The sequence below is a fragment of the Panthera leo genome, chromosome C1 (genome assembly GCF_018350215.1).
Source record: "Panthera leo isolate Ple1 chromosome C1, P.leo_Ple1_pat1.1, whole genome shotgun sequence".
In the NCBI taxonomy this organism is placed as follows: Eukaryota; Metazoa; Chordata; class Mammalia; order Carnivora; family Felidae; genus Panthera; species Panthera leo.
Window position 1 is genome coordinate 164,641,292 of NC_056686.1, and position 18,244 is coordinate 164,659,535.

Below are 18,244 nucleotides of genomic sequence, written 5' to 3' on the forward strand. Positions count from 1 at the left end.
CTTAAGAGTTATGCCCTGTAGTATTGAGGGAGGACCATATGTTCCATTAAGAGGAAACACTGTACGTGTGGCACATTTCCGTATGCATTCCTCCGAAAACTGTCTTTCTCAGTATCAGCACTAGGTTTGTAGAATTACAGATTGAAAAGGGAGGTTTTTCTCTCCCTGTCTTTTGGCAAGGTGTGGCCCATTCTACCTACCATCACTTTTATTTTAAACAGTTTTAAACTGATAGGGTGTTGTTGTTTTTTCTAGAGAGTTTAGACCATAATTTGGAAAGAAATACATAGTTCATATTTGACACCTCAGACTATTATGTCTCAATTCTGAATTGTTCTGTCTTAAACTTGACTTATCCTGGAGGGGTTGAAATAAGTTGAAAGGAGTTAGGTTTAGCAATTACATTATAAAATAATTAAAACTGCTTTATATTCAGTGGTAATTCTTGGAAATAATAATTTGTCATGTGTAGAAAAAGGCATTGTTATTTTAAATCATTATGTGTGTGCATGCACGTGTGTGTGTGTGTGTGTGTGTGTGTGTGTGTGTGTGTGTGTGTGTGATGCTTTTCTCCCTCTGAGGCAGAGAAAATAACCTAGCCCCTAGCCAAAAGTTTGATTAATTGGATTCTTTACTATGTGATCCAGCAGAATGTGTTAAACTTGAGGACAGTTACAAGACACGCTTTTAAGCAGGAGCTACTCAGAACAAGTCATTATACATGTACAAAGTGAAAAATGAAAATGATGAACCAGAGACCGTTTGGCATTATTGGCTCTTCCCTTATATAAATGGAGGGAAATATCTACTGTATAATATGTAGCTGTAAGCCAGTATGTGACTTCCAGTAGGACTAACCAGTTATACGAATAGCCTTAAATACTGTCTGATTTTATCTGTGGTACCAGCTCTGAGGAAGAACCAATTATCTGTCTACATTTTAAGTTTTTATATATAGAAATTTGCAGTTAGCAGAATTCTTTTCACATATCCTTTTTTAAACATTTTTTTGTTTATCCGTATGTGAGATAGTGTGCTCTTAACTTTATATTCAATAAAGTATATTGGATATTGTGTAAGTTAAATAGACATGATTCCTGTCTTCTAGTAATCACTACAGATGTTGCATATCATGATAAATTTTATATGTTTAAACTTTTGTATGGCTAGGTACAAGGAGTTTGGTATTGGAGCTTTGGCTTCTGATATAGTGTGAGGTTACTAGACTATCTCCAAAATAGACTCAAGGTTTAGGAGTTTGGGCCGTTCTAGAGTCTACACTGAATGTGTGATTTACTTCTTGAAGAAACAAGCCTTTTCAATTCAAAGGTGTTAAACAAGGCACCAAAGATACAGGACTACCATTCACTGCTTATATTTTATGTTTATGAAGTTGGAATAGTAGAAATCCTGATGCCTTTTGAGATATGTTAATATCGAATTTCTTTTGCTAGTATTTAGTAAACTAAGGGAAACCCTCACAAATAATGTGTCACATCTGCAGTGCAAGTTCTGGTTTTCTCTGTGATAAGAAAGAAATACGAATTAGTTCCATAAAAACAGATTTTGCAGAAATCTTTTGATGTGTTTCTTATAGGGACTTTTTTTTTTTTTTGGAGAAAATGGTTAGATTGAGAGATCTGTTGCTTTTTTTAAGTTGTTAGTAAAGAGAATTGTACTCAGAATTAAATAAGACTAATGAGAGTGGTTGTTATTTACCTTTCAGGTTTATATATTAAATTCCTGGTTGTAACATCATTAAAGGGAAGAAATTGTCAGCAGTTTGACTTAGTCTCGTACTAGTGCTTTGAGGTCAATGTGATTATTTATTTCTTCTTTGCTTGGGTAAAACAAAAATAATTGATATTTCCTTAAGGTCCATAATGAATTTCTCATCTCTTTTCAGACTACTTATTGTATATAAAGTATACTTGGGTACACGTCAGATGACATCAGATATTCTAGTAAAAATAAATTTATCATAGTAGGAAATAAATCAGTTATTTTATTAACTCCATTTTGAGTAAACAGTTTTTGTGTGATGTTCCTTAAATTCCCTGAATGTATTATTAACCCACCAAAAAAATTACTTGGTAAAACTATTCTCTCTCAGGTTATTTCTGGTCCCATACCACTAGGGGTCACTTTAACTCAAGAACCCTTTTCCCCCTTTCTTCATCTATGGAATACTCAGTATAATTGAAAAGCATGGGAGTGAATTTAGAGCTCAAATTCTCCGAATTTGTGATGTCTCTAACTTTTAAAGGAAATATTTTTAGGTTTTCAAATTAGTTTCATAGCAATTGAAACATAATGTAGTCTTAACCATAGGTAGTGTTACCCAGATTGAATGTTGTTTTTTAAGAATAGAAACATTATTTTGGTCTTTCGATTATAGGAACTTACAATTAGTGATACTGGCAAGTTTTCATATAAAATTCTAAGAGACTTTTCTGCTTTTTTTTTTTTTAGAATGATGCACAGTGATTTGCAAATAATCAATGGCCAGAGGATCATAAAAGAATCTAGATGCTGTTTTTTAATTTGGGTGCTTTACTTATGAGAATTTACTTGTGATGATAACTAAAATAGTCATTTACTGACTTTTTAAAAAATGACACTATTAAAACATGAGACTTAATAAAGCTGTGGTTTCATTTTGATCATTTTTAAAAAGCCAGTATTGAAAACTAATATTTATTATCTACATACAACAAATTCTCTTTAGCTTTTTATTCTTTTTTGATAAGTGTTAGTAGTTATTCTCATTTGATAAGTGTCTGTAACCATCTACTCTGCCTCAGTACAAATAGGAATAGTCCATGACTGACTCAGCTTTATATGACTCAGCTGTCAAGTTAAAATCATATTCAATATTATTGAATATTGGTTGTTATGTGTACCAAGTGTCCTGAAGCTTCCTTACTTATTTTTCCAACTTTTTAATTTGAAAGTTTTAAGCATACAGAAACTTTGAAAGAAGAGGATGGCGATCACTTGTATGTTTATCTTGTATATTCAACAATTGACTTTTTCTTATGTTTGTTTTAAATGTTTCTGTATGTGTTTTCTGGGCCGTTTAAAATTAAGTTGCAGACATCATGGCACTTGATCTCTAAGTATTTAAACATACATCTCCTAAAAATAAAGGTGTTTTTCTTCACAGCCACAATACTATTATCATGTCAAAGAAAATCAACAGTAATTTCTTTAATGACATCCAGTGTTCATTCTATAAACAGATCATTTCAGTTACCCAAGATGTATTTTATGGATAGTCTTTTCAAACCAAGTTTTTATCAAGGCCTGCATATTGATTGTATTTTAGTTGTTTCAGAGATTGATTTCCACTACAGATTTATTGTACTAAACATACTTTCCCCCATTTTCTGATATATGTGTCTCTGTGCTGAATGTTTTCCCTAATAACACTTAATATAGGTACAGAGGTAGTAGAAACTAGGTGACGGTAGGAGATGGAATTTACAAGTTGTTGGTACAAGTTTAAAAGTTGTTTTTGGGGAGGGTAGGTGCTTGGCTGGCTCAGTCAGTAGAGTGAGGATTGTGAGTTCAAGCTCGACATTAGGTATAGAGAACTTAAAAATAAAATCTTAAAAAAAAAGTTTCGTTTTTTGTTTTTTGTTTTTTTCTAAGAATGACAGAAGGGCTCTGAATTCTTTCGCGTATGTTACTGGTGTGCTTAAGCCAAAACATATAAATATGTATGTAATATGATACTGTTTATTTCATGCAGAAAAGAAACTTGGTCTAATTAGGCATCATATGTGTTATTAGAAGTTGATAACGCCTGTTTGAATAAGAGCATTTTACGAAAATTGATTTTTCTGTAGTATTTTGGAAACTGGTTTGGCTTTTAGAAGCACAGCCTAATTACAAAGATACCCTTATACCAAGATTTGAAATTACTCAGGTTGTGTGTGTGTGTGTGTGTGTGTGTGTGTGTGTGTGTGTGTATAATAACTGTATAACACATAGTTTTCATGTAATTTTTGTTTCAGGTATGACTTTAAAGCTCTTTGTGTTGTGTGTGTGATGTATGTATGTGTGTGTTAGGTGATTTTTTGGGAAGCTTTGTGGTCTATTTGAAATATTCCTCATCCAGCAGTCAAGATATCTTGGTCCTAGTTTGTGTGCTTAACAGTCATATGACCTCAGACGAGTCTTTTAATCTCTCTGGTTCTTATGTCCTCATCTGAAAAATGGGGATAACACCAGTTCTGCTACCCTGATGGGTTATTTCTTATATTAGAGATGTGAAAACAACCTGGACATCACAAGATTCTATAAAAGTAAGGCAATAGGTTATTGTTATGGTATATATGTAAAATTACCTAATACTGTTTTCTTTAGATTTGGCAGTGACTTTTTAAAATATAGATTGAATAATACCACCTTTAGTACCAAAGGTGAGTAAATTGTGTAGTGCTCAAAATAAGAATCTACTCAGTTATTTTGTTGGATGAAATAAAATGTGTATTGTGAGTGGTTTTATAAAATTATTTGTTCAATTAAAAGTAAATGATAGCAAAAATGTTGTAATGCGCAGTTATGTGTTAAGTTTTGTTCTTTTGAATGATCTGCATATACCTTAATGTTGTATGGATACAAATTTTATTTATAAATGTTATTAGCAGAAGATAAATGTTTAAAAAGTTTATGACAGTCAAAATTTTGTCATGTGAAAGCAACCTCTTGGTAGAAGTTTAACCATGTTAAAAATTTGCATAGAAAATAAAATTGTCGTTAGGGTGCAGCTCACTTTAATACTATGGAAAAGCTGTAGCTAACTTAAATCTTGCTAGTGTTTGTATTGTAGTATTTCAGCATACAAAATTTATATGACTATCTGTTCTCATTTTTCTTTCCTTGCAGCTTTTAGTGTGGTGACTAGATTAAATTTAACACTGGTGCAGTTCTAGGTACATAATGTTACCCTTCAGAATTTTGTTGCTATTTTCATGCCTTGAAAGATTTTAGAATTCTGGTCACTGATAGTTTTTCTTTTTAAAATGGATTATTGAAAGGGATAAAAGGAAAACAACAGTTCTTAGAGTTATGTATGAAGACATCACAGATAATTTTTTGAGGTGTTTTTGCTCAGAAAAATTCTACCATCATCTTCTTCATTTTAAAAGTATATAAGAATCTGAAGATACATTATAATTCACAAATGGTATAATGTTGATTGTAGTCTTTGAAATTTCTACTTTGTTCTAAAATAATCTACTTCAAGGCCCAATATTTCTTTTAGGTATTTCCATAGATCTTTGCTAGGCATTGAGAAGATCTTGTTGCTGACAAAGATCTGGCAACATACGTGTGTGTGTATTATATATATAGATTTCTCTTCCAAATATTTTATAGAAGTCAGTGATGTTTTACCATCTTAAAATTGTATAAAAAGTTAAGATTTGTTTACTGTATATATTCTTAGGAACTAAGCTCTTGATGTCACATACAGAAAGATGGCATTTACATTCTACTTGTGTAGCTTCTTTACAGTATTAAATTTGTATCACATTTTTTCTTTTTAAAATAGAGATGTGCTCCTGCATCTATTCGCCTCATGGACAACCAACAGTTTCAGTTTGGTAAGTAAGGAATGGTCATTTTAAAATCTGCTCATGAAGCCCCAAAATTTGTGAAACAGCTGTTACATGCCAGGAAGAGTACTGAATACAGAGCTAGGAAGATGAATGTCATAGTTCCTGTCCTTCAGGAAGCCCTTAGTCTAATGGTGACAGACAATTACAGAAATGAATGAGTGCAGGATTGTTAGAGATGCTATGAAAGAAGAGTGCACTGGATACCCTGGGTGCAAATGAAGGAATGGTTGAACCTGCTGGATTTTGCTGGATGTCAATATGGGGATTCAGGAAAGGTGCTTTTTTTTTTTTTTTTTTTTAATGTTTATTTTTTAAGATAGAGAGAGACAGAGTGCAAGTGGGAGAGGGGCAGAGAGAGAGGGAGACACAGAATCTGAAGCAGGCTCCGGGCTCTGAGCTGTTAGCACAGAGCCTGATGCAGGGCTCGAACTCATAAACCACGAGATCATGACCTGGGCTATAGTTGGATGCTTAACCGACTGAGCCACTCAGGCTCCCCTAGGAAAGGCTTCTTAAAGGAGGGTAATGCTTACATTAAATCTTAAGGGGAATAGAAGTTTGCTTGGGATGTTTTCCTCTTCCCTCCTACCAAATTTGTTCACTCATCCGGAAAAAAATATGAAATTGTGAGACCTCAGTGGCATCTTTGTACTTCAAGTAGTTCGATGTGGCTCAAATAGAGGGTGGGTGAGAGTTGTTACAAGAGATGAAGCTGGATGGGTGGAGTAGGGCTTTGCAGGATCGATTTGGATTTTACCATGTCAGCAAAGGGATTTACATCTGAGAATGCTCCATTCTGCTAGCATTATGCAGGGTGGAGTAGAATGGTGCAGACGGGGAAGAGGAGTGGAAATGGTTCAAGAGGCCAATTTTGGGGGCCTTGATCAAGGAAGCAGCGATGGAGATAGAGAGTAAGGCATAGATTTCCCAGAGCTCAGTTTGCCAACTAGATGTGGAAGGTTCAATAAACGGAAGGGTTGAGGGCAACTCCAAGATTGCTGATTTGACTGACTGGGTGGACTGATGAACAGTCTAGGAGAGAGATGATGATTTGGGGGAAAAGACATTACAATGGGTTGTTTTTAAGGTACTGTTAGAATATTCAGGTAGAGAATTGAGTAGCAGGTAACCATGTTTCTTTTTCCCCCTTTTTGCGTTAAAGTATTAAACTTTCTGACTCTGTTTATCATCTTTTCAATTCTCATTTTATTGCTTTTATATTTTTTTCCATATGCTGAAATTGAGTTTGGAACTTACGTTTATAGAATTTAAGTATCTTCAGAACAGTCCCTGAAATTATAGGAATGATTGCTCAATAGTAAACACTAATGGCTAAGATAGGCAGACTTTTGTTTGTTCTATTTAACAGTAGTTTAGGTTTTAATTTAGGGAAGAGTGATTATATAGTATAGAAGCTGAAAGAAGTCAGGGGTGCTTGGGTGACTCAGTTGATTAAGCGTTCCAACTTCGGCTCAGGTTGTGATCTCACGCCTTGTGAGTTCAAACTCCAGATTGGCCTCTGTGCTGACAGCTCAGAGCCTGGAGCCTGCTTCGGATTCTGTGTCTGCCTCTCTCTCTGCCCCTCCCCCTCTCACACTCTGTCTCTCTCAAAAATAAATAAACAGGAAAAAATAATTTTTTTAAAGAAGCTTATGGAAGTCATGTTCATAATATATCAAGAGTTAGTTTTAAAATTTGATTCTTTTAAGTCATAGCTGTTATTTCTTTAGGTAAATTATTTTCAAAATACTATACTACTGGTAAAAGTTTAAGATAAGTACATCCTTTAAATAATTAAATAGTTAAATCACATGGAAATCAAGCCTTCTGTGTTTTGGCCTGCATTTAGAGATCTAGGTCTTAAGAGAGCCATGTATCTGATTAATAATTATTTTACCCATTTGTATGCTATTATTATAGTGAGTTATAGTAATAAACACCTTTGTAAAATTAACTGTAATTTGACTAGATTTTATTTATAATTGGGATATATAGCAATTTAAGATGAAGGTTTAAAGAAAATGTCCTTCTGGCTATCTCTCATCCCTGTTCCACATTGTCATTGCTGTATCTAGGAACATGCTCTAAGGTAGGCTCTACCCTCTTCATCTTGACTATATCTTTTGTCTCCTTCCACCCTTGTCTCCTTTCCGCCGCCAAAGTGATTCTTTGGAAAGACAGATCTGTTCCTGCTTCTCAGCTATCTATAACCTTTTTGATTTCTCACTACCTGTTGAAGCCTTGCCATCTACATATCTTGCCATGGCTCCGTGATCACGCAGCTAAACACAGCAAGGGATGTCCAGGACTTTGTACCAGCCATATGGCTTATTGGCAGTGTTTGTACCATACTCCTTAACAAATCACAAGCCTTATTATTAGATGTTAATATTTTAAATTTCATTCCTACCTCTTGACACAACCCTTAGTTCATTATACTGAAATGATTTGTTTTCAGTGTATTGAAGTGATAGGTATCATTGAGTATATTGAAATGATCTGTAGAATTTCCTCTGAAACACTAAATTTTGTCAAATTTAGGGGATGTTTTTTATTCATTTTTATATCCCCTGCACCTGTCATATGACAGGTACTGACATGTTGATTGACTTAATCATCTACTTAGCCAAAGAGGATGAATAAATCTTGGAGAGCACATAGTGTAGTCCTAAGCACAATGTCAATAGCACAATTTATCAAATACTCCTTACAGCTGTCCCTAAAAGTAATATTCTCAGTTTAGAGATGACTCAAAGGCTAGATATTTCAGCCCACAGGTCATATGTGGTAGAGCAGGAGTTGAACCCAAATCTGTCGGACTCCAAGGCCCAAAACTTTTGCCACTGTTTGAGATCATTTCTTTGAAATGTAGATATTTATTAAATAATTTAAATTTAAAAAAAAATTTTTAATGTTTATTTTTGAGAGAGAGAGACACAGAGTGTTGAGCGGGGGATTGGTCAGAGAGGGAGACACAGAATCCAAAACAAGCTCCAGGCTCTGAGCTGTCAGCACAGAGCCCGACGCAGGGCTCAAACTCACAAACTGTGAGATCATGACCTGAGCTGAACGGCCGCTCAACGGACTGAGCCACCAGGCACCCCAATAATTTAAAATTTTAAAATTAACACTGTAACAACACAGCATTTACTAATCATACTGTTTAGTAAATCTGAAAACTTAGTTCCTTCATTTACTATAAAAAATAAAACACAGTAGTCAGAATATATTTAGAACGTAATTAATTTGAAAGACAATGTTAATTTAATAAGTAAAAGATAATAATATTCCCTTAGGTTAATACTAATGCTGACCCACTTAAAGTTAGTATCGCTTTTATAATAATTGTTCTTCAGAGCTAATGTGTCAACTCCATATTTGGGATACAGGTGACTAAGTCCCACTAGTGTTAATGGAAATTGTGCAAATGAATTTCCATGTGTTACGAACATTTACCCTTAAGGACTATTCCACATCAGTGTAGTAACATTCGGAGTCCTCATACATGGTGTAAAGATGTGTGGATCAGAAGGATCAATTGTGGATCAATTTCTTGCAAGAACACAACTCACACACTCATACATTTATGTTTATGTATTTCCAGTTGTTTAAGTAGATGAATTCTATTTAGGACAGGAAGTGAATATTTTGATATGTTATTTCTAACTTTATACTTGTTAGAAATGGTATCTCTTAAGGCACTGATTATGTTGGGAAAGCATTTTTTGACAGATTACAGTAAAAGAAAAAAATTTTCCAAACATCTTGCTTGTGATCCAGGTACTCAAAAAGATTTCTGGGTTGATCTCTATCTAATCTGGCCTTCATTTGTCTTTTGTTTTTTGTTTTGTTCAGTTATAACATGGATATCTAACTCTTAATCTCTGGTTAAGACTTATGTTACTTGGTCTTTTATATCACACAGTTTCCTGTTGTAGTCAGTAAAAATGCAATAAGTATTACAGATTCCGAATCTAACTTAAAAAAAAAAAAGAATGGGGGGGAAAAAAGACTACATACAAATCATAGTCTTTTCCCCCTAGAAATCTACCCTCTCACCCCCAAAGAAACTAGTTTGCTATTTGCACCAATCTTAAAGAACAGATCTATACTTTAAAAACAAACAAAATCCCCAAATCTTAAAGCTTATTAAAAAAATAAACTTTTTACTTGGAGATAATTTCAGATTTACTAGAGACTTTAAAATTCTTTATAAAAATTCTATATAAATGGTATGCCCCATTTTTCTGAATTGGCCTTATAGCACTAAAGCCAGATGTATCTGACTCTTAAACCTAACAGTCACGGGAGTTAAGAAGTTGCTCTGAAAACAATGAGAAAACAGTAAAAGACTTTCACTCAATTAAACTCAATCCGCAGGCAAAGATGTTAATTTAACAGACTCTGAGACACCGTTTATGTTATTCTGGCAATTTTAACTCTCTGGGTGTGATTAAGGAAGCAATTACTAGTTTTATGCCAAGAATTCTGGAAGAATTAGGAATTAATTAAGAAACAACCTTAAACTTGGCATTGACTCCATATTTGGTTATAGTTCTGAATGGTTTCTGCATAATTAAAAAAAAAAAAAAAGTAAAACCAGCCACCATTGGGTGTTCTTAATGAAATAAAAATTAATGAAGTGATTTTACTATGTATAAACTATACCACTGAAAGATAACCTAAACTATATGTAGTATTAATTACATGTGGTAATTTGAGTTCAAAAAGAAATGAGAGGTTTAATAAACAAATAGTTGTGACTTTTGAAAGAAGATAAAGATGAAAGATGTAAATCTTAATATCAGTATGTTATACATAAAACATAGGAAGATTTTTAAAATTTGGAGTCATGAAACATTCACTTTTTTTAGGATACTAAATTACACTAGCCTCTTAATCTTCTGAAAAACAGAATTTGCTATTAATTTAAAATATGAACTTTTCTCTTCTTAGGTCATGCTCTTAAACCTCAGGTTTCCTCTATTTTTACATCATTTTTGGATGGCTTAAAAAAGTTTTATATTACAAAGGTAAGAATTTTTATTAAATGCCAAAACTTTAAATGCTTATGATACTAATTTTGTCTCCTGCCTTCTCACCCTTCACATGTACCTATTATTATCTTTTTTCATGAATGTAAATTTCATAATAATTATTTTTCATGTTGGAATAAATATTTTATTGAGTAAATCAGTTATTCATTTAATTTCGGAAATTTTCATTTTTTCCCCAGATTTGAAGTTTCTAAAAATAACAGTACATTAAACAGTTTCATGCATGTACAATTTTTTATAGTTTGATTTTTTTTATAGTAGATGTCGATATCTAGTGTAATAAGAGTATGGATTTTTTTTTTTTAATTTTCACTGAATTCCTTTTCTAAAGGGTTATTTATACCAGCTTACACTCTCATGATACACAGGTGCTGTTTCTTTGTTGCATCCTTGCTATTCATGTAGGAGTTTTGTTTTTGTTGTTTCAGATTTACTGAATCCAGGGGGAAAAGTGGTATTTTTAATGTTTCTCATTGAAACTCCAATGAGACTTAATCATTTCCTTGTATTTCCTGGATGTACTTTTTGTGTGAAGTAGTTGAATGTGATTATTTTGCCAGGGGTGGCAGCTTCATGGTATTTTTTTCTTGGTGCTTTGCTGTGTACCCTTTGAATAATGGAATTACTAGATGCCTTTGTTACAAATCTTGTAAATAATTGAGTCAAGTGACTCCCTTTTTTTAAAATTTCGTTTAATATTTATTTATTTATTTTGAGAGAGAGAGAGAGAGAGAGAGAGAGAGAGTGAGTGAGCAAGTGCCGGCACAATCGGGGGAGGGACAGAGAGAGACGGAGACACAGAATCCAAAGCAGGCTCCAGGCTCTGAGCTATCTGGACCGAGCCCATTGTAGGGCTCAAACTCATGAACTGTGCAATCATGACCTGAGCTGAAGTCGGACACTTAACCTACTGAGCCACCCAGGTGCCCCCAAGTGACTCTTTTTTTAGTAAGAGTTTTTCTTTTTGGTTCAAAAGTTTCAAGTTTTTATATATTTTTCTGTGATTATTTAATCACTTCTTTTTTTTAATGTTTGTTTATTTTGAGAGAGAGAGAGAGGGAGAGAAAGTGAACTCACACATGCGGAGTGGAGGGCGGTTTGCAGAGAGAGGGAGAGACAGAATCCCAAGCAGGCTCCCCGTTGTCTGGGTGGTCAGTGCAGAGCTGGATGCAGATCTCATCCCATGAACCGCAAGATCATCACCGGAGCCGAAATCAAGAGTTTAGATGCTTACCTGACTGAGCCACCCAGGCGCCCCTATTTAATTACTTGTAAGCTTAGAAAAGTCTCCCTTTCTCCAGAGCTATAATTGGGACCATTTCTTCTCTCTCTTGGGTTTTTCTTAAGTATGAATTTAAAATTTTTAATCTTTGTTACTATTTGAATTTATTTCAATTTTATGGTGTGAGATGAAGATCTGAATTAAACTTCACTTTCTGCTCCCCCAATTGCTAACCAGTTGTAACAGCACCATTAACTTCCTTACTTTGCTTACAATTGATTTGTCATGTCTAAGACATCTTATATACTTACTCAAGAAGTGGACCCCATTTTAATGTGTCAAATACTGTATGATCTCTTATACATAAAATCTAGAAAAAAAATATTAAAAAACTAAGTTCATAGATACAGAGAACAGACTGGTGATTGCCAGAGACGGGGTGAAGGGTAAGAGAAAAAGGCAAACTGTTTTTGTTTTCAGGGGTGGAGGGGTAGAAGGAGCGGGTGAACTGTTTTTGTTTTTGTTTTTAGTTTAAATAAATTGAATTTTAAAAAAGGTATCACTTTTTTAAAATGAGTTTTTATTCTTGAAAAATTAAGTGGATTTAATTACTATAAATCTACTTGGTTTTTAGAATTTTTCTTGTTACCCATCATTACCTACCTGTTTATCAACATAGAAAAATTTTAAAAACTCTTCACCATTTTAGGAAATCCGTTAAGGTTTCTATCAGAATTGGAATAAATCTGTATATTAATTTGAGCAAGAATTCACAGATTTATTTACTTAGTTCAGGCATTCTAGAACATGTTAGACACATTTTCCTAATGAGGTTATATATTTTCTTTTATGATTCTCAGATATTTTTCATTTTAATTTTATATGTAAGATCTCCTTTGAAAATGTTATTAAGAAGTTATAGTTGGTATGTAAGAGAAGAAATGGTCCCTGTTAGTTTTTACTTTTATCTACATCCTATATCTTGCTAATTCATTATGTTCTATTATTTTGGTATTTTTATTTGATTCTTTATTGCAGTTATAATTCTTACAAGTTATTTGCTATATTACATATCAATATGTCATTTCTACTGACACCATGGCATACTTTGAAATTAGGTATTTTCTGTAGTTTTGTTTATAAACAACCTGAACAGGTATATTAAACATTCTTTTTGAATGACATGTGAAGTTCCAAAGCTCGATTTTTAGAGTTGGTATGTTTGAGCCCAAGTCAGAAGGACAAAAAGAGCAAAATGTTTTTGATTTACTGTTTTGCAGGAAAAGATTTATCTATCTATCTATCTAAGTATATGTCTTTTTTTTTTTTTATTTTGTAGTTTAAAGGATTTGATCCAAATCAGTTAACTGTTGCTACATTACTGTTTGAGGGGGACCGTGAGAAGGTTCTTCAACATGAAAAACAAGTGTATGACATTGCTGCAAAATTTGGGTATGGCTCTAAGTTCATAATGCCAAGAGAATGTTAATCGAAAATTCTGGTATCTGTAAGCAGTTGTTAATGCACCCCTAAAGGATTAAATTTGTAGCAATATATGATAGTCAACTTAAAATGTTGTGTTGGTTTACTTCCAAAATTTGCAGAAAATTTGATTGGTATGTTGCTCTTACTTGTGTAAGCATATATATTAGGATATATTAAATATTTTATTACATTTTTCCATTAATTTTATAATATTTGCTTTTGTTATGCTAGAGTAAAATATGAAAAAATTCATAGTCATCTTACTATTTAATGGTAATAGTATATATATATATAAAACGTGTTATTAGTATGTTTGTGAAAGGAAATTTTTTAAACAAAAGAATTTGATAAATTATCTATACTCCACCCCTTGTCACTTACTGTTTTCTGCTGGTATAAAGAAACAGAAAACATTTCACATATATAACCAACTGAATAATGACTGGGTGGTTTCTGTCTGTCTGCTTGATGGATTATGAGATTGATCGATGAGAACTGTAGTGAAAATGCCATTTATCAGGACTACATTTTTCCCTTCCCTTTTTAAATACGTAAACTAAGTTTCCTGGATACAAGTCGTCGTTGTCTTCTTCTTCTTTTATTATAATTTCAGAGTTTAAAATATGTATGTATGCTTAATCTGAGTTCTTTGTAAATATTTACTTTAGTTTCCCTTTTTTGCTATGTATGAGAACAAATGAGCACTTAATTTGTAGCCTTGTGTTTTAGAATGCCTCACTTTTATATATTTTTCTCACTATGATATTCAGCTCTTTATTTTTAGGATTTTCTGAACTTTGTGTTTAAAGTGCCGAATTCTTAGAAAAAGATCTAATCTTTGGCTTAAGTTTTGATTTACTTTGGTACTGTGTTTGAGTATTGCAAATCAGCCTCTCAGTTTTATTCTTACCTTATTCTGAAATTGGCAAGTCGAATTAGTAAAAGATGAAATTCACTAATCTTTTACTTTTCCTCTCTCAGAGTACCTTTTTTGGGAATTAACTGATTTTTTTAACTAAATTAATTAAGAGTAATTGTACCATAAAAATTCATTTAATAGCCAGAAGACTTAGATTTCAGGTTAATCTCTGAATTTATTTTTGAAATATACATGTACCTATTTTTTAGTTTCTAAGTTATGTGAAGTATATATATAATTTGATTTTTAAAACATTTTTCTTAAAATCCATGGTATTAGAAATAAGGGGATTTAAATTAAAATCTTTTATATATAAATTAAATCTTTTAATTTCTGTTATAGCCTTAAATATTAGAGGCTGAAACTTTTAAAAATTTTTTATATATTGAAATATTTAATTGGGACTTCAAAATTATTTAGGAGCACTTGTAGGGAAATGGATGCTATAATATTTGAATCACTTTATATGAGGTTAAATTTGCTTAGTTTCACCTCAGTCCCCCCAGGGACCCTTCTTGCCTCCAGCATACACACCAACACATGCATACAGATGCAGAGAAATTCCACTTTGTAGTACCTCTAATTGTAATTAAAATTCAGAGTAGCCAACAAAATCATTACTAGTTAGTAATGTGCTACGTTTCCTCTTGGACTGGGGTAGGATGATGACAAAATGCCTTTTTGTGTGAGGTAAGATGTAATTCTTCAACTGTCTCTTCTTGGACATCACTGTTGATGCCTGGTATATGCTAGACACTTAACTGAACATTTGTTGAAAGAATTAATGAAACTGAATGTCATTCCCTGACATTTTAAATTCTATTTCAAATATGTCTAACTGCTGTGCCACCCTTAAAAGAGCATATTTTAATCTTTAGGTATTTATTAGAGCCATTTTGTCAGTTTTAAGTTGAGCCACTGACTGTCATGAACTCCCTTGTCATGTAATGTAAGTCTTGTTTTTCTCAAGTGATTCCAGACATTTACAACTTAAAAGTAAGAATGAACTTCTTTAAGGTGAATCCAGGTCTTTCTGGATACGGATAGTGAAGCCCCAGAACTCTTGATTTAATTCCAGCAATTTGCTTATACCAAACAAAACTTATATCAAATTCATCCATTAAAAATAGTAAATGAGATACCTATTTAAAGCAGGAGCAAAGCATTAAAACTCAGACTCTGATTGAGGTCTCATTTTTTTTTGCTATTGTTATTTGCTACTTACTAGTTATGTTGTAATTATAATTTCTTAATATGCTTTCATCCTGTCTTCCTTCATTTAGATTGCAGAAATCTTTTGTATTGATAATCCAGGCTGTAATTAGATGACTTAGGGCTATTTTGATTTTGATTTGATACTTGGAAATATCTCCATGTAGTTTTCTAGCACTCTTGGTTTTCCTCATGTTTCTCTGTACACACTAGTTCTTGGTTCTAATCACTGAAATATTCAGAAATATTTTTCTTTTCTTTTTTTTTAACTTTTTTTTTTAATCTTTATTTTTGAGAGAGAGAGAGAGAGCACGAGCATGGGAAGAACAGAGAGAAAGGGAGACACAGAATCCGAAGCTGGCCCCAGGCTCTGAGCTGTCAGCACAGAGCCCAACGTGGGGCTCGAACTCATGAACCGCGAGTCCATGACCTGAACTGAAGTTGGACACTCAACCCGCTGAGCCACCCAGACACCCCTATTTAATTTATTTTTTAAATTTGCATCCAAGTTAGTTAGCATATAGTGCAACAATGATTTCAGGAGTAGATTCCTTAATGCCCCTTACCTATTTAGCCCATCCCCCTCCCATAACCCCTCCAGTAACCCTCTGTTCTCCATATTTAAGAGTCTCTTATGTTTTTGTCCCCCTCCCTGTTTTTATATTATTTTTGCTTCCCTTCGCTTGTGTTCATCTGTTTTGTATCTTAAAGTTCTCATATGAGTGTAGTCATACAATATTTGTCTTTTTGTGACTAATTTCACTTAGCATAATACTCTCTAGTTCCATCCACATAGTTGCAAATGGCAAGATTTCATTCTTTTTGATTGCCGAGTAAAACTCCATTGTATAGCTATACCACATCTTCTTTATCCATTCATCCATCGATGGACATTTGGGCTCTTTCCATATTTTGGCTATTGTTGATAGTGCTGCTCTAAACATTGGGGTGCATGTGCCTCTTCAAAACAGCATCCTTGTATCCTTTGGATAAATACCTAGTTGTGCATTTGCTGGGCCATAGGATAGTTCTATTTTTAATTTTTTGAGGAGCCTCCATACAGTTTTCCAGGGTGGCCGCACCAGTTTGCATTCCCGCCAGCAGTGCAAGAGAGATCCTCTTTCTCCACATCCTCGCCAATATCTGTTGTTGCCCCAGTCGTTAATGTTAGCCATTCTGACAGGTGTGAGGTGGTATCTCATTGTGGTTTTGATTTGTATTTCCCTGATGATGAGTGAAATTGAGCATTTTTTCATGTGTCAGTTGGCCATCTGGATGTCTTCTTGGGAGAAGTGTCTATTCATGTCTTTTGCCCATTTCTGCACTAGATGTTTTGTTTTTTGGGTGTTGAGTTGGATAAGTTCTTTATACATTTTGGATACTAACCCTTTATCTGATATGTCATTTGCAGATATCTTCTCCCATTCCGTTGGTTGCCTTTTAGTTTTGCTGATTGTTTTCTTCACCGTGCAGAAATTTTTTATTTTGATGAGGTCCCAATAGTTCATTTTTGCTTTTGTTTCCCCTGCCTCTGGAGACATGCTGAGTAAGAAGTTGCTGTGGCCAAGGTCAAAGAGGATCTCCTTGAGGATTTTGGTGGCTTCCTGTCTGACATTTAGGTCTTTAATCCATTTTGAGTTTATTTTTGTGTATGGTGTAAGAAAGTGGTCCAGGTTCATTTTTCTGCATGTCACTGTCCAGTTTTCCCAGCACCACTTGCTGAAGAGACTGTGTTTATTCCATTGGATATTCTTTACTGCTTTGCCAGAGATTAGTTGGCCATACGTTTGTGTGTCCATTTCTGGGTTCTCTATTCTGTTCCATTGATCTGAGTGTCTGTTTTTGTGCCAGTACCATACGGTCTTGATTATTACAGTTTTGTAATACAGCTTGGAAGTCCGTCAGACATATTTTTCTTACTTACGATGCCACTGGGCCAACCCTTGCTTCCCAATGATTTCTTCTACATAACTAGAAGGAGGAAAGTACCACTGAATTCCTTTCTGCTAAAGTTTCATAAGTTAGTTTAGCTCATGTATTTTATTTTGAATTAGGGCATTATTAATCTATCCTTTATTTTCTGTTCTTTAGTTTTATCCTGTGTTCTACCCCCTCATTAACTCTGAATTGATTGTTTTTAAATAAACTACTCCCAACAGTTTAGGACATTTTTATGCGTCATTTCAGCCATTTTCCTCCTTGTCTTCCACCCCTACGCTAACACTGTTAAATACCTTTGAATACATATGATCCAGTGGAAAATAATAGGCAAATGTTGAGTAATCATACTTCGGTTGTTTATCTATGCTTGCTAGTAATATACTTTAACTTCTCTAAGAGCTAAACAGAATAAACATTCCCTGTCAGCAGTCATGACAGATGTACTGACATTTACCATAGAACTTAAGGTAATGTGTTATTGTTATTTTTAAAGTGTGTGCTTAAGTTGTTTAATGTAATTCAACATGAGAGTGATTAGGTTCACCAGATGGCTCTTTTATATAAAAAGATTGTCTCTCATTCCTCTTTCATTAGTCTTCCCAGCCTTTTCTCATGAAACAGGTTTAAATTTAAGAACCTTGTTAATTGATGTTTGAAATTTGCGATGGGGAGCAGAAAGTAGGGAATCGATGTTGCTACTTTAGCGTAAAGCAGTTTGTAAAGCAGTTTGAATCTTCGTATACCTTTTTGGAGTGGCTACTATGTAATTGGCAACTTAGAA

The 18,244-nt window shown here is 33.7% G+C and overlaps 1 protein-coding gene across 1 annotated transcript in view; it reads left to right on the forward strand.

Moving 5' to 3' along the window:
• Positions 1-18,244, forward strand: part of AGPS (alkylglycerone phosphate synthase) — a 143,547-nt gene that overhangs the window by 92,874 nt on the left and 32,429 nt on the right. Inside the window, exons 12-14 of the mRNA XM_042949222.1 lie at positions 5,561-5,612; positions 10,584-10,660; positions 13,246-13,358. Coding sequence (XP_042805156.1) covers positions 5,561-5,612; positions 10,584-10,660; positions 13,246-13,358 — 242 coding nt within the window. The remainder of the gene's footprint in view (positions 1-5,560; positions 5,613-10,583; positions 10,661-13,245; positions 13,359-18,244) is intronic.